Below are 26,258 nucleotides of genomic sequence, written 5' to 3'. Positions count from 1 at the left end.
TCACAGTATAATTATGTTATTAATAATTAGTCAATTATCAATACATTTGATAATTGACTAATTATTATTAATTATTTGCTATCAGCATCCTGTACGGTACAGGAACTGTGCTAACAGAACATATTACACATCCATTTGATATGCAGCCTTCACTAATTCCCTCACTAAGGAAAGTGCCCTGGCAATCAGGAAATTGAGAAAGTACAATGGATGGTTATACTATTGAAATGAAATGAAATGAAATGAAATAATATTGAATTGGGGGCATAGAAACCTTTATCATCACCACATATACATTAGAGCACAGTGGAATTCTTTTCTTTAGATGTCCCAAGTTCGGAGGTTGGGGTCAGAGCGCAGGGACAGCTTTGATACAGCACTTCTGGACCAGGGAGGGTTAAGGGCCTTGCTCAAGGGCCCAACAGTGGCAGCTTGGCAGTGCTGAGAAGTGCCCAGAGCCTTAACCATCACTGCCCCTAGAGATGAAGCTGAGCCACTGAGAGGTCTTAAAGGCAGGGTCTCCGATTTTTGAAAGCCAATGTCGACATTTGAAATCACCAAAACAAACACGCCCCTAACCCAAATGGGTCCCACCCCTGTATTGATAGCTCCGCCCACACATACATACGTAACCCAGGCAACTAATAGAAAGAAATGTGCCTTTACATTGCTGAAAGGAAGAACAATACGATTGCAGATAAACAAACAAGCAAAAATAACACAAGCATAATCATGCAAAGGACAAAGGCATATATTAGTTCTGTGTAACAAAGCAAAACCAACGTTACTCACCTATCGAGCAGGAAGTAAAGTTGGCTGCATATTCACAGATTGGAGATTCTCGAGTCAATAACTCCTGAGCTAAACACTGTTACTACACAAAACGCAATCTGTGAATATGTGCCAACTTCCTGCTCCTTCAGTTCCTATATTAACACGTCCTACTTCTTACCCTATCGTAAGCCTTTCTTCGTTTTCTTTCTTTGTTTTTATCCTCCATGTCAATGTTAAAACCGCTTTCTGCTAATGTCACACATGCACACTGAACACTCTCTCCGCCCACATAGACAAGACACGCCCCTTTTCTGCTCATTGGCTACACGTTTGTTTTGATTTTTGTTTTGATTTTATTCGGCCCGACTCAGTTTTCTGAAGCATTTCTCAAAAATCGGAGACCTTGCCTTTAAATGATCTGGCTTTTTTTTATTGATATTTACCAAATGATTTATCATCTTATCACAAGGCATCAATTTGGATTGATTTTATTTGATTAAGAAAAATCAGACAGCAAAAATATATAGAAACCTTGGATATGATTGATCCACTTATCTGATCTTGCAGTCAATGATGCAAAAGATTTTAAAATGTCAACATGGTATATCAGCTCTCCTTATTATACCTTCTTACATGATTATTTTACTGCAGGTGTTTTAAAGCATTGCACTGCAAAAGTGTTTCCAAAACTCTATTGCTGCTATATTTGTTTTGCTACGTTAGGAGGTGCTTGTTGTGGATGAAGGCATATGACTTTATTTTTGAAGAGGGCTAAAAGAGAAGTGCGTAGTGCGGTGTGTTGTTGCATGTCAGTGAGAATGGCAGCATGGAGAGCTTGCCGAGCGTGAAATCAGTGCTCTGCACCAGTCCTTAATCAGTGTATGAGAGAGAGGAAGAGAGAGACAGATGAGAAGTGAATGCCAAGAACGTGAACTTGTTTTAGACCCCTATTTTTGGAAGGATTTTTTTATTTGTGTTTTGCTTTCCCATGTTTCCCTAGTTTACATGATTTCCTCATGCATGTTCTTCATGTGGGGTTTTTTTTAGTGTATTCCGGTTTCCTCCCAAGTCCAAAACACATGCACTGTAGGCAGACTGGCACCTTTAAATTGTGAGTAGTGTGTAAATAGGTGTGTGAGTGTGTGTGGGGTTGAGCCCTGTGATGGATCGCCAGCCCATTCAGATTAATCCCCCACCTTGTGCCTGAGTACCCTGGGATATGGTCCAGACTGTCTTTGACCTCAGGTAGGATACGTGGTACAGAATATTGCAGGATGGATGGATGGATGGGTGGCTGGATAGATGGTTAAATGGATGGATGGATAGATGGATGGATGGATGGATGGATGAATGGATGTATGTATGGATGAATGGATGGATGGATGTAAAATCCTGAAGGTAAATAACTTGAAGCATTAAGAGATTAAAGTTTCCTCTTTAATAAGGTACCTCAGGCTTCTATCCATCCATTCATATATTCCATTTATCCATCCATCCATCCATCTGTCCGTCCTTCCTTCCTTTCTTTCTACCTACCATCCATTCATTCTTCCAACCATCAATTTCTATGTACATGTCCAATCATTAATCCATACACACTTCCATCCAACCATCTATCCATCACTACGTCTGTCCTCCCCTCCACCCATCTGTCCATCCATCCAGTTCATCTGTATTTGTTTACTCAATCATCTTTCCTACCCAAATCTCCATCTTTCTCGCTATATACTGTATAGTACTTTTTGTTGAATCCTCATTCAACCCATCAATCCAACCATTCATCCATCCATATTATGTACGTACAGCTGCCTGTTCTAATGAAGATGCTGACTTTAACAGATACAGCAATATTTTAATGTTATTATTGAATAATTCTCATTGCAGTTTAAGGGATTTGTAATTGAAAGGTTTTCAGATAGATGTGGCAAAGGAGCTGTTGAAGTACCAAGCAGGTCAAACAGCCCACACACCAGACCTTCTAACTGACTGTAGTTCATGAGCACTGATCCCTGGAAGAAGTCTCGCTCTGTTGCTATACATGTTTTATAGATGACTTTCTAAATCAGGAATGTTAATATGCAGCCTGATGTGGATATGAAAGGTCATCAGCTCTTTAAACATCTTGACAGACACATATCCTACTTCCATCCTGCCCTCATACCACAGAGAACCTTAAAGATTTATCTTTCTTTGTATATTCTCCGGTTTCCTCCCCCAGTCCAAAGACATGGTAGGTTGATTGGCATCTCTGGAAAATTGTCTGTAGTGTGTGTGTGTGTGCCCTGCGATGGGTTGGCACTCCGTCCAGGGTGTATCCTGCCTTGATGCCCAATGACGCCTGAGATAGGCACAGGCTCCCCGTGACCCGAGGTAGTTCGGATAAGCGGTAGAAGATGAATGAATGAATGAATGTATTTTCATTCTGGATAGAAGCTGCTTTGACAAAAACTAGACAACTTTATGGTCCTTACCCAGAGCTATGGGTTGGGAGTGACGTTGATTTCAGTAGCTTTGGGAATAACATTAATGCCATTATCCTTCTGTAAAACCATTCATAGTTTAAGACCTGAAGTTATATCATTTATATTTATGGGATTTAACAGATACTCCTATCTACTTACATTGAGGGTTAAGGGCCTTGCTCGGGGGCCCACCAGTGGTCACTTAGTGGCCCAGGGATTTGAACTCATGACCTTTCAATCAGTTGTCCAACATCTTCTCCACTAATCTAACACATTAGACTCGAATAGGCTTAAATGATAAAGAGATGAAGATACTGACCCAAGTTGGAAAATGTATTTTCCATCAATTAGGATGATGTTCCTTAACTAATGACTACATAATGATGGATAATTAGGTGTGCTAATTATCATTATCATTATTAATTAGCATAACTATCAGTATCATTAAGGTGTCAGGAAATAATGCAGGGTTTACATTAACAGCTTCAGAGACGTATACGAACATTGTTATATATTAAAATCCTGTTAATGCATTACAGCATATTAATTAATGTCCTGAGTCACAAAGCTAATAAAAATCATTTCGAATGGATCTACCTCCTCCAAGATCATCATTAAACTCAGTTTTATCACACTACAGTACATCACACTGCCAAAGTGGTTTGGTTTGGATCATGTGATCTCAAAGCAACTTGTCATTGGTGTTGGTTTAACGTCACATGTACATTAAACGTCAAGTACGTTAAATAGCTTAAAGTTTTGTTTAAACCACATTGTGTAGCAAAAGACAGTGTAAATGATGTTAAGTAATAGAGTGTAAGTCGTGATAATATTTAACAGAATTAACTGATGTTGATGCATAACCATATAATACAATTTATATTATTAATGGTTATTCATATATGACTCATTTAACTATGTATGTATACCCTTCATTATTATGAAAGCATTAGTTACAGTATTAATCAGTGCATATATGTGTAGAGGAACTCACCATCATTTATATTTTTATCATTTATCATTTTAATTGATGTAATAATAGACAGAAATAACGTGTTTCCTGAGACTGAGAGGCAGGTGAACAGATGGCTCGAATACATCAAACTGGGCAACTTTATTATGAAGGAATAAATAAAACAGGAGCCATTATGTAATTCACTTTGCATGTCTCCTGGATACACTCCTGGGATGCCTGAATGCTGTCTGGCCGGTGGTTGATTTTCAGCATTGTGGGCTAATCCGATATTTGGCAGTAGTGGAAGCACATTAGAGTAAGATAAGAGGAGATGTCTCACACATTTTAGAGTACTTTTGGTAATTATATAAACTTTTCTCCCCACTGACTCTGCCTCAAATCACGTATGTGATTCAGCAAGAATGAAAAAGGCCCACAAAACACAAGGTGACACAAAGAATCCATGTTTTTGCCATAATCAAAAGTTAACGATCAGTCATTTAAAAACGCTTGTCATCAGAGGCCCAGAAATGAAATTTGTGCCTGTTTTGGTTGTGTCCGGGTTTATCGTTGAATTTCTTTGTCATGTCTCACTTCACAGTGGTGTTTAATGGCTTATATAAAAGTATAAGCAAAGTAGACACTCAGAGATCTTCAAAGTATGTGATGATATCAAACCTAGTTCTGCTCTCATAAGCATCTAAAATTTTAAGCCGTTATCTTTAACTACTAAAATTCTGTGTACGTTTATCAACAGAGGAAGAAGCACACATCTCACACTAACAGCCAACAGGGTCCTGAATCATTTTATATCACATTTGCAGCCCTAAAATTCATATTCATATGTTTATACTGATTGAAAAGGTCCCATAAGTTGATTACTAAAACTCTAGAGCACTGGTAAATAATATGGATATTTCAAGCTGTACATCCTGCTGGTTGTTTTGCTGTATACTCGTGAGTTTTCTTTATAACCAGTGTGTTGGTAGTAACATCCTTCTATTTGTATGTGTGTCTGTGTTTACCATTGATTAGACTGTTATATAATAAAGTAAATTACATTTGTCTAAGCTCCCCATGCATAAAGAAGAGCTTACCTTGTGTGCTGCAAGCAGGAAGGAGAGTGAGGTCATATCCTACAGCGCGACGGGGCAAACCCAGTTTGTAATCAAAAGGCTAAACTCACAGATGTTCAGGTGACCATCAGTCATCGTGCAAACAAAACGACACACAATAAATCACACTAGTACTTTTTTCTCTTAGTCTTGGGTTGACTATATGACTGTATTACTGTTGCTTGATTAGTGATGCACAGAGCTATTAAAGCAGGATTGCTCAAATGTGAACTTATATAATCCGTCTTGGCAAAAGGAGAGAAAACATAACTGCCTCAACGCCTACAACAATTTGCTTCTAGGGATAATACAAATACTCACAGAGCTGTATATAGGTTCAGCAGCTACTGTAATAATGTTAATAATGTAGAATGTCAATATATATTTCATCAAGTAAATACTCAAAATGGTGCATGTAATTAGAATAAATGCACTGTTTATACAGTACTTTAACTTAAAGTCGTAGTATATTCATGTTAACACAGTGAGAGTGAAAACAATATATTTATTTGAAAAGGATTCTATTAACAAATAGCTTTTTGTGTTTTGGGTCACGGGGAGCCTGTGCCTATCTCAGGCGTCATCGGGCATCAAGGCAGGATACACCCTGGACGGAGTGCCAACCCATCGCAGGGCACACACACACACTCTCATTCACTTACGCAATCACACACTACGGACAATTTTTCCAGAGATGCCAATCAACCTACCATGCATGTCTTTGGACCGGGGGAGGAAACCGGAGTACCCGGAGGAAACCCCCGAGGCACAGGGAGAACATGCAAACTCCACACACACAAGGCGGAGGCGGGAATCGAACCCCCAACCCTGGAGGTGTGAGGCGAACGTGCTAACCACTAAGCCACCGTGCCCCCCGTTAAGGCTGTTAAATAAACAATAATGAATGGAATTTAGAGATTCTGCATTTTTACCCACGATGCTTTGCAGATTATGCACTATTACTGATATGGAAACTGTAACTGGCTTTGCAGTGATGCAGAGAGGTACAAACAGGTACACACTACACAATCCTTTACCTGGAGTACACCCTGCTGAAGATCCCCAAACCTCCTCTCTTATTAAAATAAACATGCATATTAAAATAAACAAGCTCTCTATCATTCAACAGTCACTATTTTGTATTAAAACAACAGAGGAAGAAATAGAGTGGAGAAATAATTGGGCAGCGTACAGTAAAAAGAAACATAGCAACGTATTTTTAATACTGTGCGCCATCAGCAATTGTGTTGTGTTGAGTTAATTCATGCTGTTTCTAATGACCTTTGGTTCTGGCAAGTTCTTAAAAAAGCTATATCACTGTGCAGACATTTTGTTCCCACTTTTCCATGCAAATTAATCAGAGATAAACTGGCTTCAAGGGTTTGTAGTGCAGAAGAGAAGACAAAATTGATTTTCTGTTTGGGATCTCACTGGCTGTCTAGGAGGTCTTACATTACACACATTCGATCCTCTAAAGGAGGAGGTGTGGCTTCTGTAGTTGTAAATCATACTACAGGAGGAGGAGGCGTGGCCTCTGCAGCTGTAATACATACTACAGGAGGAGGAGGCATGGCCTCTGTAGCTGTAAATCATACTACCGGAGGAGGCGTGGCCTCTGTAGCTGTAAATCATACTACAGGAGGAGGCGTGGCCTCTGTAGCTGTAAATCATACTACAGGAGGAGGCGTGGCCTCTGTAGCTGTAAATCATACTACAGGAGGAGGCGTGGCCTCTGTAGCTGTAAATCATACTACAGGAGGATGAGGTGTGGCCTCTGTAGCTCTAAATCATACCACAGAAGGAGGCGTGGCATCTGTAGCTGTAAATCATGCTAAAGGAGGAGGAGGTGTGGCCTCTGTGGTTGACAATCTCACTATAGGAGGAGGTTTGGCCTCTGTAACTGTAAATCATACCACAGAAGGAGACGTGGCATCTGTAGCTGTAAATCATGCTAAAGGAGGAGGAGGTGTGGCCTCTGTATCTGTAAATCATGCTAAAGGAGGAGGAGGTGTGGCCTCTGTAGCTGTAAATCATACCACAGAAGGAGGCGTGGCATCTGTAGCTGTAAATCATGCTAAAGGAGGAGGAGGCATGGCCTCTGTAGCTGTAAATCATACTACAGGAGGAGGCGTGGCCTCTGTAGCTGTAAATCATACTACAGGAGGAGGCGTGGCCTCTGTAGCTGTAAATCATACTACAGGAGGATGAGGTGTGGCCTCTGTAGCTCTAAATCATACCACAGAAGGAGGCGTGGCATCTGTAGCTGTAAATCATGCTAAAGGAGGAGGAAGTGTGGCCTCTGTGGTTGACAATCTCACTATAGGAGGAGGTTTGGCATCTGTAGCTGTAAATCTTACTAAAAGAGGAGGCGTGGCCTTTGTAACGCTAAATCATACTACAGGAGGAGGCGTGGCCTCTGTAGCTGTAAATCATACTACTGGAGGAGGCGTGGCCTCTGTAGCTCTAAATCATGCTACAGGAGGATGAGGTGTGGCCTCTGTAGCTCTAAATCATACCACAGAAGGAGGCGTGGCATCTGTGGCTGTAAATCATGCTAAAGGAGGAGGAGGTGTGGCCTCTGTAGCTGTAAATCATGCTAAAGGAGGAGGAGGTGTGGCCTCTGTAGCTGTAAATCATGCTAAAGGAGGAGGAGGCGTTGCCTTTGTAGCTGTAAATCATGTTAAAGGATGAGGAGGAGGCGTGGCCTTTGTAGCTGTAAATCATACTACAGGAGGAGGAGGCGTGGCTTCTGTGGTTGACAATCTCACTATAGAAGGAGGTGTGGCCTCTTTAGTGCTTGTCAGTCCCATGAAAAGAGGGAGTGTGGCCTCTATATTTGTTAATCCTACTGAGTGAGGAGGTGTGGCTTCTGTAGCTATAAACCCCTACAGAAGGTGTGGTCTTTGTGTGAGTGTCAGTTCCAATGAATTCGGTATTGTAGGTATTGTAATAGCAGAAGGAAATTTAGAATTTGTTTCTTTTAGCATATCTACATGAGTGAATAACCAAACATCTTATCAGTGTAGGTTACTTTTACAAACACATCATGGTTTTTGCTTTAGTATTCACAGTAGAGTTTTATACCTTTTGCTATTTTGCATGAAATAATTCATGTCAAATTTCATTTAAATATACAGAAAACATGAGTGTCGATTTTGACATTTTACAAGATCCCTGCATTATGAGCTCATAAATATTATGTTGGATGTTTGAGACTAGATATTGTGTACAGTATTTGAGCCCACTGTGATTTAATAACACAAAACCAAAGTAAATGGCGTCAGAATCCAGTGCTGGCTTTCGATAAATGCTACAGAATGCCAACATTGCAGTGGAAGAGAAGGAACATTCAACATGTTTAACCCCAAAACACCCCAGTGGTTTCCCTTGCCTGTGGATAAGATGGACTTGTATCACACACATCATAGGACTGGTCTGCCCAAAAACTGATCTATTTTAATTTTACCTCAGCAGCCATGATACTGTTGGCTAAACGAGACTAATTTTTTTAAATCCACTTACATTCTCCCAATAATATATTCACACATATTTCTGCATTAAGCAGTTTATTCTCTACTGACTTTATCCAGACAGCTTATTTTTTAAACATTCAGATTTTTTTCTTGTTCTTGGAGAACATTATCCACATGACACAGCTCTACCATGAGGGACGGAATGACTGTTACATAAAGATGCCTGATGGTGTGGTGGCCATCTGTCAGACTGGCTAAATAGCTGATTTGTTCTTTATGTGCGGCACAGGTGCTTTGGACAGCCTGAATGAATTGCAGCGTTTGGATCGATCTCCTATTTATGGGATTAAACAGGCTTGCAGCTGACACGAGCACTGATTGTGATTAGCTTAGGCTAGTTATGGTGGACAAAAGAAGGTCACGTCAAGGACTTGCTATGAATAGGTTTGGATCTCCTTTTGGATGACCCTGACAAGCTGGAGCATATATTATAAATTGGAATAATTGAATCAAATATCAGATGGATAGTGACAATTGTTTGCTGAATGTGGATTCAATTCAATTTAGATCCAGTTTTCTGTGCTTTGATTTGGATACTGATTCATAAAATACACTATAAATATTATGGTTGTGAACACAAACAGTTGTCCTAGCATTTAAAAATCACAGTGCTGTAGATAAATTGAAGGAGTAAAAGATGTGAAACTGTAACAATTTAAATAAATAGATCATCTTGTAACTGCCTGACGATGGTCTTATGTCAATATTAAGCTTGAACTTGCACATATCATATCAGTGTGAAATAAGACACTAGTGTTAGCGTGGCAGTATTGTCAGAAGTCGATGAAGTCCAATGTCTATATGTCTCTGGTCTCTGCTCTGTTGAACCTGCCACAAACATACACACACACACACACGCACGCACACACACACACACACACACACACACACACACACACACACACACACACACACACACACACACACAACACAACACAACACAATAAAATGTCATTCTACATGACATTCTAAATGTCTAATTCTACATTAGCAGCCTAATGTACTTATGCAAATTGTATGGAAGTTTATATTAGAATTTGGTGTTTTTCTAGAAATGTAGGTGAAGAGTTATAAAAAGAGCAGATGTACTTTTAGCTTCCCAGTTTGCCAATATAATGTTTTAGGAGCCAGAGGGTTTTCACTTTCTGATCTAATTCCAGTCCCGGGTGTCATTCAGGGATATGATTTCACTTATATTACCAGAGTGGCTCAATGCAGAAACGTGTCCTTAGGTTTCAGCTCATGAAGGAGAAACAATCCCTCTACGCCTGCCTTGTGAGCCGCACAGCTTTACTGCTGGCAAAATCCAAACTGCAAGAAGTAATGAAAAAAAAAAAACGCTATTGATTAATGTCACACAAGCAGAAAATAAAGCTGCAAATAAAGCAAAGGCTTCAGAAATGAAGAATGGTGGGTTCTTTAGATCCTGTTGTGTCCGAAGAAATCTTGAGTATGCTGTTTATTAGAAAGATACATCACATTAATGCACTGCCATGACAAAGCGCTGGACTATCTACCTGTTTCCCAATCCGGTCCGTAATACTGGGTGTGTACATGTGTGTATAGATGGATTTAAGAAACATCCCAAATACATTAGAATATATGTACCACATTCCAATTTGTGATGGGCTTCCTTAAATTACGACGCTTACTGAGAACTATGCCTATTTTTGAGGGTGTATGATTATATATAAACTAGTTCTTTATCATGTATGGGGTATTAACTAGTTTTTTAGGGTGTATGGATATTAAAACTAGTTTTTGAGGGTGTACAGGTGTATAAACTAGTTTTTGAGGGTGTATAAACTAGTTCTTGATAGTACATGGGTGTTAAAACTAGTTTTTGAGGGTGTACAGGTGTATAAACCAGTTTTTGAGGGTGTACAGGTGTATAAACTAGTTTTTGAGGGTGTATAAACTAGTTCTTGATAGTACGTGGGTGTTAAAACTAGTTTTTGAGGGTGTATGGATATTAAAACTAGTTTTTGAGGGTGTACAGGTTTATAAACTAGTTTTTGAGGGTGTACAGGTGTATAAACTAGTTTTTGAGGGTGTACAGGTGTATAAACTAGTTTTTGAGGGTGCACGTAGTGATATTAAAACTAGTTTTTGAGGGTGTATAAACTAGTTCTTGATAGTACATGGGTGTTAAAACTAGTTTTAGAGGGTGTACAGGTGTATAAACTAGTTTTTGAGGGTGTACGTATGGATATTAAAACTAGTTTTTGAGGGTGTACAGGTGTATAAACTAGTTTTTGAGGGTGTACGTATGGATATTAAAACTAGTTTTTGAGGGTGTACAGGTGTATAAACTAGTTTTTGATGGTGTATAAACTAGTTCTTGATAGTACATGGCTGTTAAAACTAGTTTTTTGGTGATGTATAGGTGTATTAACTAGTTTTTTCTAATGGTGTATAGAATTATAAACTAGTTTTTGTGGGTGTATGGGTGTTAAAACTAGTTTTTGAGGGTGTATGGCAATATAAACTAGTTTTTGAAGTGTATAGGAGTGTAAACTAGTTTTTGAGGGTACTTGACAAAGTAAATCCAAAAGTTACTACATTCATATGTCTCAGTCTGATCTCTTTTTTACTGTATGGATTGCTGGCTTCATGTAGTGCACTTCATTAAGAGTGCCGTTCATCACAAGTGAGCCTGAGTATGTTCATGGAAACTTTCCAAACAGCATATAAGATAGTTTATATAGAATACAGAATATACTGAACAGTATATTCACACTGAATAGAATATACACACAGATTTTGTCCATTTAGACTCAATATTATAGGTGTATATACAGTTCATCTGTCTTTCTGCCTGTCCAAGAAGACTTATTCACCAATTTTTTCAAACATATAGTTTAATACATTTCAATATAATAAATTTTGACTTACGTTTATTTTCAAATGACTAGAAATTAAATAGAAAATAAGCACATTTACAGCCCTAGGGCAGTGGAGGCCCTGTGGTTAAGGTTCTGGATTGTTGATCAGAAGTTGAGGGGTTTAAGCTCTAGCACTGCAATGCTGCTACTGTTGGGCCCTTATGCAAGGCTCCTAACCCTATCTGATCCAAGGTGCTGTATATTAGCTGTGTCAAAGCATTTCCCAATACGATTTGATTCATCACCAACTGATTCATTCCCAGTTCAGTATGATTCAGGAGTAGGTTTTTAATTTACATAATAGTTCTACTAGTATTATTAATTTGTTTTCTTGTTCATAAGAACATCCTTTAATTATTGTTAGACAAAAACCTTTGCAACTAACACATTATGCAAATTAATTAATAACCTGAAAACATTTTTTATTTCATAAGTTCTTTGTTATTCTGCATAATTTTTACGTAAACATGCAAATGCTGCTGATTTCAATAGAAAAAAGTCCTCAGATCATGTCTCAAGTTCAAGCCTCAGCCTCAAGCAAAGTGTACAAGAACAAATAAACCACAGTGAATTAAAAAAACTCTCTTTATATTCATGTAAATATTTAGTGTGGAACATATGTACACATCTGAATGAAGTAAATTGTGTATTCTAGTATATTCTTAGCGTATTTAGTCGGTTGTGGTTTTGTACACTGAAAAAACAGGTTCAGCGAATTGACTGGATTCACCTGATTTCCTTGTGTACATTAGTTCCACGTGAATAAATTAACCTGCTGTTTGTTTCTGTACATCTATCATGACTTGATCTTGTATATGCAAATCTCTGGAATAAAACTCATCACTGGGTTTAGCTGTAAACTGTGAATCGACTGTTTGACTATCTGTCTGCCTTTACAGGCTAGTTGATTTCGCTTTTATGCTTTTACTTTACTTTCTTCTCAACTTTTGACACCAGTGATTTTGTGAAGTTTTGACTCTCCATCTGTCTTTCTCAGTTGTCTTGCTCTCTCTCTGTCTCTCACTCTCTTTTACTCTGTCCTACTGTCTCTGTCTCATTCTAGACAGAATTTTCTGTACAAGTGTTTCATTTAATCATTTGTGCTTTGCATTAATTTTGTATGTGTGTGTTTGCGTGTGTACATTTTGCTCTTACTGCAATTGAAGTTAAACACAAGCTCACAGACCTCCAAGATTATATACACAATTTCACAGACACGTACACAAGCTCACAGACACGTACACAAGCTCACAGGCACATACACAAGCTCACAGACACATACACAAGCTCACAGACACATACACAAGCTCACAGACACATACACAAGCTCACATACGCATACACAAGATCACAGACACATACACAAGATCACATACACATACACAAGATCACATACACATACAGAAGTTCACAAACTCATACACAAGATCACATACACATACACAAGATCACAGACACATACACAAGATCACATACACATACACAAGCTCACAAACACATACACAAGATCACATACACATACACAAGATCACAGACACATACACAAGATCACATACACATACACAAGATCACAGACACATACACAAGATCACATACACAAGATCACAGACACATACACAAGATCACAGACACATACACAAGCTCACAAACACATACACAAGATCACATACACATACACAAGATCACAGACACATACACAAGATCACATACACAAGATCACAGACACATACACAAGATCACAGACACATACACAAGATCACAGACACATACACAAGATCACAGACACATACACAAGATCACATACACATACACAAGATCACAGACACATACACAAGCTCACATACACATACACAAGATCACAGACACATACACAAGATCACAGACACATACACAAGATCACAGACACATACACAAGATCACAGACACATAGACAAGCTCACCGACACATACGCAAGCTCACAGACACATACACAAGCTCACAGACACATACACAAGCTCACATACACATACACAAGCTCACATACACATACACAAGATCACAGACACATACACAAGCTCACAGACACATACACAAGATCACAGACACATACACAAGATCACAGACACATACACAATCTCACAGACACATACACAAGCTCACAGACACATACACAAGCTCACAGACACATACAAAAGATCACATACACATACACAAGATCACATACACATACACAAGATCACAGACACATACACAAGCTCACAGACACATACACAAGCTCACAGACACATACAAAAGATCACATACACATACACAAGCTCACAAACACATACACAAGCTCACATACACATACACAAGATCACAGACACATACACAAGATCACAGACACATACACAAGATCACAGACACATACACAAGCTCACAGACACATACACAAGATCACAGACACATACACAAGATCACAGACACATACACAAGATCACATACACATACACAAGATCACAGACACATACACAAGATCACATACACATAGACAAGATCACAGACACATACACAAGATCACAGCCACATACACAAGATCACATACACATACACAAGATCACAGACACATACACAAGCTCACAGACACATACACAAGCTCACAGACACATACACAAGATCACAGACACATACACAAGATCACAGACACATACACAAGATCACAGACACATACACAAGATTACACATACACAAGATCACATACACAAGATCACATACACAAGCTCACAGACACATACACAAGATCACAGACACATACACAAGCTCACAGACACATACACAAGATCACATACACATACACAAGATCACAGACACATACACAAGATCACAGACACATACACAAGATCACATACACAAGATCACAGACATATACACAAGATCACAGACACATACACAAGATCACACACATACACAAGCTCACATACACATACACAAGATCACAGACACATACACAAGATCACAGACACATACACAAGATCACACATACACAAGCTCACATACACATACACAAGATCACAGACACATACACAAGATCACATACACATACACAAGCTCACAGACACATACACAAGATCACATACACATACACAAGATCACATACACATACACAAGATCACAGACACATACACAAGCTCACATACACATACACAAGATCACAGACACATACACAAGATCACACATACACAAGATCACAGACACATACACAAGATCACATACACATACACAAGCTCACAGACACATACACAAGATCACATACACATACACAAGATCACAGACACATACACAAGATCACAGACACATACACAAGATCACATACACATACACAAGATCACAGACACATACACAAGATCACAGACACATACACAAGATCACAGACACATACACAAGCTCACAAACACATACACAAGATCACATACACATACACAAGATCACAGACACATACACAAGATCACATACACATACACAAGATCACATACACATACACAAGCTCACAGACACATACACAAGATCACATACACATACACAAGATCACAGACACATACACAAGATCACACATACACAAGCTCACATACACATACACAAGATCACATACACATACACAAGATCACATACACATACACAAGCTCACAGACACATACACAAGATCACATACACATACACAAGATCACATACACAAGCTCACAGACACATACACAAGATCACATACACATACACAAGATCACAGCCACATACACAAGATCACAGCCACATACACAAGATCGCAGCCACATACACAAGATCACATACACATACACAAGATCACAGACACATACACAAGATCACATACACAAGATCACAGACACATACACAAGATCACACACATACACAAGCTCACATACACATACACAAGATCACAGACACATACACAAGATCACAGACACATACACAAGATCACACATACACAAGCTCACATACACATACACAAGATCACAGACACATACACAAGATCACATACACATACACAAGCTCACAGACACATACACAAGATCACATACACATACACAAGATCACATACACATACACAAGATCACAGACACATACACAAGCTCACATACACATACACAAGTTCACAGACACATACACAAGATCACACATACACAAGATCACAGACACATACACAAGATCACATACACATACACAAGCTCACAGACACATACACAAGATCACATACACATACACAAGATCACAGACACATACACAAGATCACAGACACATACACAAGATCACATACACATACACAAGATCACAGACACATACACAAGATCACAGACACATACACAAGATCACAGACACATACACAAGATCACACACATATACAAGCTCACATACACATGCACAAGATCACAGACACATACACAAGATCACAGACACATACACAAGATCACAGACACATACACAAGCTCACAGACACGTACACAAGCTCACAGACACATACACAAGATCACATACACATACACAAGCTCACAGACACATACACAAGCTCACAGACACATACACAAGATCACATACACATACACAAGATCACATACACATACACAAGATCACATACACATACACAAGATCACAGACACATACACAAGATCACACATACACAAGCTCACATACACATACACAAGATCACAGACACATACACAAGATCACATACACATACACAAGCTCACAGACACATACACAAGATCACATACACATACACAAGATCACATACACATACACAAGATCACAGACACATACACAAGCTCACATACACATACACAAGATCACAGACACATACACAAGATCACACATACACAGGATCACAGACACATACACAAGATCACATACACATACACAAGCTCACAGACACATACACAAGATCACATACACATACACAAGATCACAGACACATACACAAGATCACAGACACATACACAAGATCACATACACATACACAAGATCACAGACACATACACAAGATCACAGACACATACACAAGATCACATACACAAGATCACACACATACACAAGCTCACATACACATGCACAAGATCACAGACACATACACAAGATCACATACACATACACAAGATCACAGACACATACACAAGATCACAGACACATACACAAGCTCACAGACACGTACACAAGCTCACAGACACATACACAAGATCACATACACATACACAAGATCACATACACATACACAAGATCACAGACACATACACAAGCTCACAGACACATACACAAGATCACATACACATACACAAGATCACATACACATACACAAGATCACATACACATACACAAGCTCACAGACACATACACAAGATCACAGACACATACACAAGATCACAGACACATACACAAGATCACATACACATACACAAGATCACACATACACAAGATCACAGACACATACATAAATTCATTTTGAATTTTGAATTTCTGTTGCTCCACTCATGAGACCATTTTTCCTGTATTCAAATAAGGTGTGTGTGTGGTGTGTGTGTGTGTGTGTGTGTGTGTGTGTGTGTGTGTTGCAGATTATAATGCATCAAAATGACAGGTGTAGTGGTTGACTGACAAGAGAGTGAATAGGCATTTGTATGCAAATTTACAGACTATGTGAAGTGGATGGGAGCTCTCAGTAAGGGGTGTGTGTGTGTTTGTGTGTGTGTGTGTGTGTGTGTGTGTGTGTGTGTGTGTGTGCCTGTACACTGCACATGCCTAAAGCTGGTCTCTGTTGCTCCATTCTGCTTTTTGAAAAACTATGCATGAATCCTGGAGTGTATGTCAGAGTTGTTGAGTGGCTGAGAAAGACAAACAGACTTATGACAGATGTGTCTGTTGTATTTTCTTACAATTATGGCACATTTAGCTATGAGAATTGTGTTACAAATAGATGAAAAGTGAAGTAAAACCAATCGCAGTTCTTGAATGTTGAATCATGAAGGTGAAAGGTGCTATTGTATCTCTCGACAGTCAGTCACTCAGTCACTCACTCACTCACTCACTCAGTCAGTCAGTCAGTCTAGTGTCTGTAGTCCAGTATTGCTCCCAGTGTTTCCAGGACAATTTATTCTGGATCCTACTCGACCTTGATCATGACCTGGATGGATGGATGGTCAATCTCTTTTAAAGTTTTACACTTCCCAAAAACTCTTTATACCTTGTTTGGGTGGACATCCTACCAACACACTAAGTCCTGTCTGACATTATAATATTCAGTTGTAAATGTGTAATGATTTATAATCCTTCTGTCTGGTGTCACCCAGGAGAGGATGGGTTCACTTTAGAGTCTGGATTCTGTCAAGATTTCTTCATGTCACCTCATGGAGTTTTTCTTGTCACTTTTATTTATGACTTCCTTATTAAGGATCCAGATCTACATTGGCATATCAGTAAAGCTCGCTTCTGACAGTGTCGGTTCAGGGTAAACTGTCTTGTCTTTTATACACATTTTACTTTGCAATGGTGTGTATGTTGCTGTTTAAGACCAACGCATAGCATTGATGGTATAATGCTGAGAATTTGTAATCATGGTATGCAATCACAGGACAGTGTGAGAGTCAGTTCATATTTTAATAAACACGACTAAGAGAAATCAGCAGATCCCTCCTCACTAGACTTACCCTTCACATATTCTGTGCTCTAATCTCAGCAAACGGAGCAGCTCTGAAGCTCTCTCGAGGTGACCGGACATGCTTGACGTCACTGTATAACATTCACATCCTGCATAATGTATGACGGCAGCATCACAGCGGGAGAAAGAAAATAATACAGCAAGTGCTTGAGAAGCCTTAGCTAAAAAGATTTTCAAGCATTTTCAAGCGCTTTGGAGACCGGCCTTGTACGGTGTCCAGACTTTTATGAAGAGCCTCTGTATGACAGCGACATGAAAGATTAAACACTGTTCTTGTGAAATCTGGAGCACCACTACAGCTAAATTATTCAGTTCGTTCACTGACACTATGTGTAAACGTCTTCTATACAGAGCATCAAACATTTAATTTGTGTTCATTTAGCATATACTTCTCTTTATAAAGCCACATCTCTAGACAAATAAATCTTTTTAATAATGTCAGGGGACAAGAGAGTTAGTCAGTGCTTGGGATTAACTCCAATAAAGCACAGGCTTTGAAGTTTTGACCCTCATTTGTTCCCATACCTCATCTGTGCTCTTTGATGAAAGGAGATAAAATGAAAAAGAGGCCAACTTTTCATCTGATTAAGCCTGATTCTGTCTGTATCCTGAAGATGTATATTTAAGTGGATAGAGTTAATAAAAGTTCTGATGTTCCAAGTATAGTATTTAATGTTTGTCACTGCTGTACTGATGTACTGATGTGGGAACAGTTTGCGTAGTGTCATCTGTGATAATGTCTTTTAAAATAGAAAAATGAATTAATCTCTTTCTGTGAAGACGAGGCTCACAGTCTGTACTATATTACAATTAAAAGTTATAATCAGCCAATATGGCTGTAGAATGGCACAATAGGAAAACATTTGTAGTGTCTTGGAGAGATTGCAAGTCCAAACCTAGACAGTCCCAGTGGAGTTCAGGAATCATAAATGGACCTGTCTCTGTGTGGGAACGATGTTGTGTGGGAACGATGTTACTCTGTCCGATCTGTCATAACAACAGTAGCTAGTTGTAGGGGTCTATGAGCTCATGTACATGGAAGAGCTCAGCTGTCATGATTCCAGCAATAATGAAGGAATAACTAGAAGAATGGGGGGGACACGGTGGCTTAGTGGTTAGCACGTTCGCCTCACACCTCCAGGGTTGGGGGTTCGATTCCCGCCTCCGCCTTGTGTGTGTGGAGTTTGCATGTTCTCCCCGTGCCTCGGGGGTTTCCTCCGGGTACTCCGGTTTCCTCCCCCGGTCCAAAGACATGCATGGTAGGTTGATTGGCATCTCTGGAAAATTGTCTGTAGTGTGTGAGTGTGTGTGTGTGTGTGCCCTGCGATGGGTTGGCACTCCGTCCAGGGTGTATCCTGCCTTGATGCCCGATGACGCCTGAGATCCCCGTGACCCGAGGTAGTTCGGATAAGCGGTAGAAAATGAGTGAGTGAGTAACTAGAAGAAGGGAATTGGCAATGGCCGACTTGGGAAAAAATGGCATTTAAAACATATACTGTTTGTGTGTTTATGTTTAAACTTTTGTTCTTCTAGATGACTGTGACAGTATCAGAATTTACCCTTATGAAACCCTGACTATATTTAGTGGCATGATTGATTGACTTTGTAAGATTACTTCCTGTTTCTTCTTTAATGATGGCTGTGGAAGGGTGATTTTTATTGATTTATACAAGAAGAATGGCTCCTTGCTCCAAAGATAAAGAAAGTGTTATCTTTTAATGCAAGTGTGTGAAGTGAGTATAACTAAGTCTCTTAGATGGTTATTTCAAAATTTTGCATTCCATCATTAGACATGCCTCCAAACTTGGCACAGTGTAAAAGTAGCCATGCCAGTGAAGCCATCACTAAATTAAACAGACCTACTGTACACTAAAGCTGTATCAGCATCTCGGAAATGACCCAGTTGTTGGTGACTGACTGACTGACTGACTGACTGACTGACAGATAGATAGATAGAATAGAATAGAATAGAATAGAAAAGAATAGAATAGAATAGAATATACAATATAATGGTGTCCTAGAACATATAATATCGTCGCTGTCAGGCGGAATCCTCGTATCTCCAAAACCGTTATTTTTCAGGAAATTAAAAAAACGCCGTACCTTATCTGCAGTGCACAGGGTTTAGTCCGCGTTGCAGTGGATTGTCTTGTGCTAAATTCCTGTCCTCAGACGAGCATCAGAACTAGCGGGGGTCAAGATTTTTTTTCTTTGAGCCCAGTGTTTCGAAGACATTTACCTCAGAAGACGTGTTGATTCGTTGCGACTCTTCTTGAGGAGAAATATGCCGTGAAGCTCTCCCACGGAGTGAGGAAGAGGTGGACAGTTGAAGTGTCCAATGGAGTTATGAGATTTGCGCTCAAGCTATTTTCAAGACTTTAGATTGGTTAATAACTTGTAAAAATAACAGACCCACGTGGGGACTGACCAATAGCATCGATATGTGAAAAAATATGAAATTGACCAAATTTGGACATACGAGGTTTCCGCCCGACAGCGACGATTTATAATAAACATATTACCATTCTATAACCTATCAAGGATCTGCCAGTAGAACAAGAAAGATTAAAGCTTGAAATCAGTAAAAGTATCTAAAAATCGTATCTTATTATAAGAAATTCTATACATTTGTCCTCGTTCAAGATATTTCCACTTTCTCAATATTTTCAGGGATTTGTTTTACCTCTTTCTTCACCGATCTCCCCTTTTCATTTTTATGCACCTCTTTCTCTCTTGTTTTCTCTCGGCAGTCCTGCTGGTGCACTGTTGTCAAGTCCCCTGCTGAGTTACCTGACATGGAACTTCATGTTCCCTCATTTCCGGCCTCCTGACTCGACCTTTCTTTCTCCCTGTAGGTGGCTATTTATGTATGCTAGAACTTATGAGCGAACACATTTCCGGTGTGCAGCAAATATACTCTCATCATCTCCTTCACTCCTAAGTGGAAGCTGAATGAGTTTTGCCTGCAGTGACTAGAGGGCAGCTTGATATTTATAATAAAACTTTATTAAAAATATACTGTAACTATTGAGAGACAAGACTACTGAGAGACTTCTTGAAAGATAAAAGCATGGCAATCTAAATACTGACACTGAACCAACAAATGGACCTTAAAGATCAAGGGGTGTGTGGGGGTATTTTTGTGTGACAAATCAATTAAAAGGTGTCGTTTTTACATCTCGTTTTGTTCCTTTTCTTATGACTTTATTAGCAGAAATTCAAATAAAATTCAGTTAAATTACATTCAGGGTGCACGGTGGCTTAGTGGTTAGCACGTTCGCCTCACACCTCCAGGGTCGGGGTTCGATTCCCGCCTCCACCTTGTGTGTGTGTGGAGTTTGCATGTTCTCCCCGTGGCTCGGGGGGTTTCTTCCGGGTACTCCGGTTTCCCCCCCCGGTCCAAAGACATGCATGGTAGGTTGATTGGCATCTCTGGAAAATTGTCCGTAGTGTGTGATTGTGTGAGTGAATGAGAGTGTGTGTGTGTGCCCTGCGATGGGTTGGCACTCCGTCCAGGGTGTATCCTGGCACAGGCTCAGGCACAGGCTCCCCGTGACCCGAGTTCGGATAAGCGGTAGAAAATGAATGAATGAATGAATGAATAAATTACATTCAGTCTTTCTTTTGTGAGATCAGATTTCATGAGTGAGCTTCATTTTTCAGATAAATGAACACTATATATATTATCACTGAAGGTATGTTATATTTTTATATTAATGCGAATATAAAGAAAAAAAAATACTCTTGGAAATACCTTGAAACATTTTCCCAAAGACCAGTAACCTAATGATCTTTCTATGACTGTAACCTCTGAGAAAATGAGCAAGTGCACTGATTTTACTGTATGGGGCAAAGATTAATGATATTAATGACACTCAGGTGAGAATCATCAGCATTTTAGGTTGCCAGTGTGACACTTTTGACTGAATTACCATAGAAACAAAGGCTAAGAATGATAAATGAAAACATTTTTTTAAAGCAAGACATTTTTTTCAGTGCATGGGCATTTTAGAAATATCGAACTTAAAAGTATGTTTGTATGAAATTCTTACTGCTTACATTTATTTCTGACACATAACGCTTTAACCTTTTTTTGCTTCAATTTGTTCTTTAATCTACAATTAATTACCAATTTTGAGTTGTAAGTCCTCTGACCCTTAGCCGAGGCTTACCTTGAGCTTGTCATTTCATATAATATGTGCCAAAAGTCAATAGAACAAATAGAATAGAATAGACAGAATGTATTTTTGAAAGATTAGGCTGAATTTAATGATTCTATACGTGTTTAAAACTTATTTCAAATGAATACTTTTCATTTTTTATATTTTCAATATAGCGTGTTACATGAACCTGATCTTAATTCATGACCGTAGTCCGATTTGTTCCAGAAACTTGCTGTTCTTTTTCTTTGTTCCTTAATTGTCTTTCTGCATGGCAGTTCATGTATCTAAACACTTACTGTTTCTCTCTGTCAGCTTTGTCCTCAGAATATGCCCAGGCATCACCATGAATCTGACACTGAGCTCCAAGCCTGGATTCTTCCTCACCAACAGCTCGCCGGGAATGAGAGATTTTCCCTACATCGCTGTTATTCCTCAAGAATTCTGGCCAGAGGGTGACGGTCATCAAGCCAATGTCTCCCTCCTCACACGGGGCACCAACTTGACCAGCTCCCCAAATGCCACTATCACACCCACAGTGGTGTATGATCCCCTAGGTGGACACTCTGTCTGGCAAGTCATTATTATCGTACTACTAACAGGGTCATTGTCCCTTGTCACAATCACTGGAAATGTCTTGGTGGTTGTGTCATTTAAAGTTAACAAACAGCTGAAGACAGTGAATAACTATTATCTGCTCAGCCTGGCGTTTGCTGACCTCATTATTGGCATATTGTCAATGAATCTTTACACTACATATATTATCATGGGCAGGTGGGCACTTGGAAACTGGGCATGTGACCTATGGCTGGCTATTGATTATGTGGCAAGCAATGCCTCTGTTATGAACTTGCTGGTAATCAGCTTTGACAGATATTTCTCAGTCACAAGGCCACTTACCTACAGGGCCAAACGGACCACTAAAAGAGCAATGACCATGATCGGCCTTGCATGGTTTATTTCCTTTGTGCTCTGGGCCCCTGCTATCTTGTTCTGGCAGTACTTTGTGGGGAAACGAACAGTACCTCCAGGAGAGTGCTATATCCAGTTTCTCTCGGAACCTATTATCACATTCTGCACTGCAATTGCAGCCTTCTACCTGCCTGTGACCATCATGACCGTCCTATACTGGCGGATTTATAAAGAGACCGAAAACCGATCCAAGGACCTGGCAGGGCTTAAGGCCTCAGGGAACCAGGTCAAGCAAGGCAGCGAGGAGGAATCTACTGCAATGATGCCCTCAAGAGACAGCTCTTACAGTTGTGTCAACTACCCCCTCAACCAGCCTGTTCAAAAGGACTCTGAGAAAAAGACACGAAATAGTTGCCACTTCTGGCTGCTGGGTAACAGTGGTCAAAAAAGTTGCAGCACTGGTGACCAAGAACACAGCAGCAGTGATAGTTGGAATAACAATGATGGTGGAGCATCAATGGACCAATCAGATGAAGAGGACCAGGATGAAGAGGGTGCCAATGCAAGGGCTGTTTACTCCATCGTGGTGGACATGCCTGAAGTGCCAACAGATGACAACTCTGGGATATCAAGGCAAGGAGAGTTAAAGATTGAAAACATTTCTGCAGAAAGACCTTCTAGAAAAGGATTTTCCAAAACCCCCACCCATTCCTTGCCCACTACGGATAACTCTAAGCCTTGTAGAAGCTCTTCTGGCTCAAAATCTCCTTCAGTACCTCTCTCTGTTAAAGATGAAACTTTGGCAAAAGATTTGGTCTCAAAAGCCAAGACGCAAACAAACAAACGCAAAAAGGTTTCACTTGTCAAAGAGAAAAAAGCAGCACAGACATTAAGTGCCATCCTCCTTGCCTTCATCATCACCTGGACTCCATATAACATCATGGTCCTAGTAAATACATTTTGTGATGACTGTATCCCTGTGGGACTATGGGCCCTGGGATACTGGCTGTGCTATGTGAATAGTACAGTGAACCCTATGTGCTATGCACTGTGTAACAAAAACTTCCGCATCACTTTCAAAATGATCCTGCTGTGCCAGTGGGACAGACAGAAACAGAACAAGCCTCACCTTCAGCAGCAGAAGCCAGCAGTAGTGGCCTACAGTAAGAAGTAACTATTGTAGAGATAAGATTTCAGAGCGTAGACTGTTATGAACTCCTGGATTGGTTTTTCATTGTTGCCAGTGTTTAGATTTGCAACACTAAAGCTTACAGACCATCTGCAAAGGTACACAATTAAAAAAAATAGGTTCTCAATTTTTCTTTGGATAGGTAGGGTTCTTTACTTCCTAAAGAGGTTGTACATGAAACCCAACATTTGAAAGAACCCCAACCCTATTGTGTGGTTCAACATTCAACCTTTTAAGGGTTACTTCCCCCAGAGGGACAAGTCAGTGAATCTTTAAGGGTTCTAGATTTCAACCTCCCTTATCCCCTTGTGTGTAATACCATTGGTGTTTGTTAAAAGGGCTGTTGAGTTTGTAATGTTATAAAATAGGTTTCTTCAAGTGTCCCTTACAGTTCAAGTAGTTATAGGGCTAGAATTATCAAGCGGTTCGGGATTGGTGCTTAAGGGTGCACCCTAGAGGGACAAACCAGATAAACTGTTCGGGATACTAGATCAAACCTTTTTCTTTTCTTAGAATGAATGTGATTGATTAGTGCCTCTATTCTAACTATGTGTTGAAGGTTTTGTGTTGAACCTCCCATTGTGCCAGGTTGCTTTCTTCTTAAAAGACGGTAATTCTTTCTCATTGTATGCTAAAGTTTTGTTTCCAATATATTTGGCCATTGTCTGTATCATCACTGACGCATACTCTTAGAAAAAAAGGTTCTTTGTATACTTTTGGAACCTTCTAAGAAGGGTTCTTATAGTACAGTAGCTGCAGAAAGGGGTGTTTTGGGTTATAAGGGAGGAGGCTGGTGTTTTGGGTTAGTCAAACCAAGTAAGGTTTAAGGTTTAACCTTTATTTCTAAGTGTGTACATGGTAGTTAGAGTGTAATATTCTCTGTTGTGTTCTATCGAAGATACAGTGTTTTTCACACAGAAATTGTTGTATGAAGCTGCTTATATATGAATTGTATGAGGTGGTATTTATCAGATTTTAGACAAATAAGTGCTTCTGTTGTTGATGTCCTCATTATGCAGCCTGCTGTTCATTCTGTACAAATCATTTTTCTATTTTTCAAACATTTATTTAGATAATCAGATAAGGACTCTTTTATGGTATGTTTTGGGGAGCATGTTTTGCAATAAAGACAAAATTAAGTGTTTTCTTGCTAGAACAATGAAGCTACTTTTAAAATTTATATTATAAATTATATTATATTAGAAAGTTTTATTTGTTTTTTTTTTTTAAATTAATTTAACTCTGAAAACAGGACATAGGAGTAGTACAGAGGTCACATATGACTGAATCATAAACCACTGTAGTAGTAGTAGTCACTGATGGTGAATAACTGCATAGTGTTCATGTGTTTTATATATCACATGACAGAAAGGTTTTAAAAATGTATCATGTGAATTGTGGGAGTATTTCAGTGAGTGAAGTTCACTCAAAACACCAAACACCTACTGCACTGCCAGAGATCAAAGTTTCTACACTCTGCTACTTCGTGAACTGAAAATTGCAGTTATACAGCGAAGATGATCTCTCTAGACTGCTATTTGCCGCTCAGTTGTTGCTACTGATGACATTGTTTTTCATAACTGACTATCAACAGTGATG

The 26,258-nt window shown here is 39.4% G+C and overlaps 1 protein-coding gene across 1 annotated transcript in view; it reads left to right on the top strand.

Moving 5' to 3' along the window:
- chrm3b (cholinergic receptor, muscarinic 3b) overlaps nucleotides 1–25,765 on the top strand; it is a 122,603-nt gene extending 96,838 nt beyond the window's left edge. The window contains exon 3 of the mRNA XM_060889672.1: nucleotides 22,874–25,765. Within this exon, the coding sequence (XP_060745655.1) occupies nucleotides 22,905–24,644 (1,740 nt within the window). The 5' untranslated portion in view covers nucleotides 22,874–22,904 and the 3' untranslated portion in view covers nucleotides 24,645–25,765. The remainder of the gene's footprint in view (nucleotides 1–22,873) is intronic.
- The last annotated feature ends 493 nt before the right edge of the window (nucleotides 25,766–26,258 follow it).

The sequence above is a fragment of the Tachysurus vachellii genome, chromosome 2 (genome assembly GCF_030014155.1).
Source record: "Tachysurus vachellii isolate PV-2020 chromosome 2, HZAU_Pvac_v1, whole genome shotgun sequence".
NCBI classification, from domain to species: domain Eukaryota; kingdom Metazoa; phylum Chordata; class Actinopteri; order Siluriformes; family Bagridae; genus Tachysurus; species Tachysurus vachellii.
This window is presented reverse-complemented; position numbering and strand designations above follow the sequence as displayed.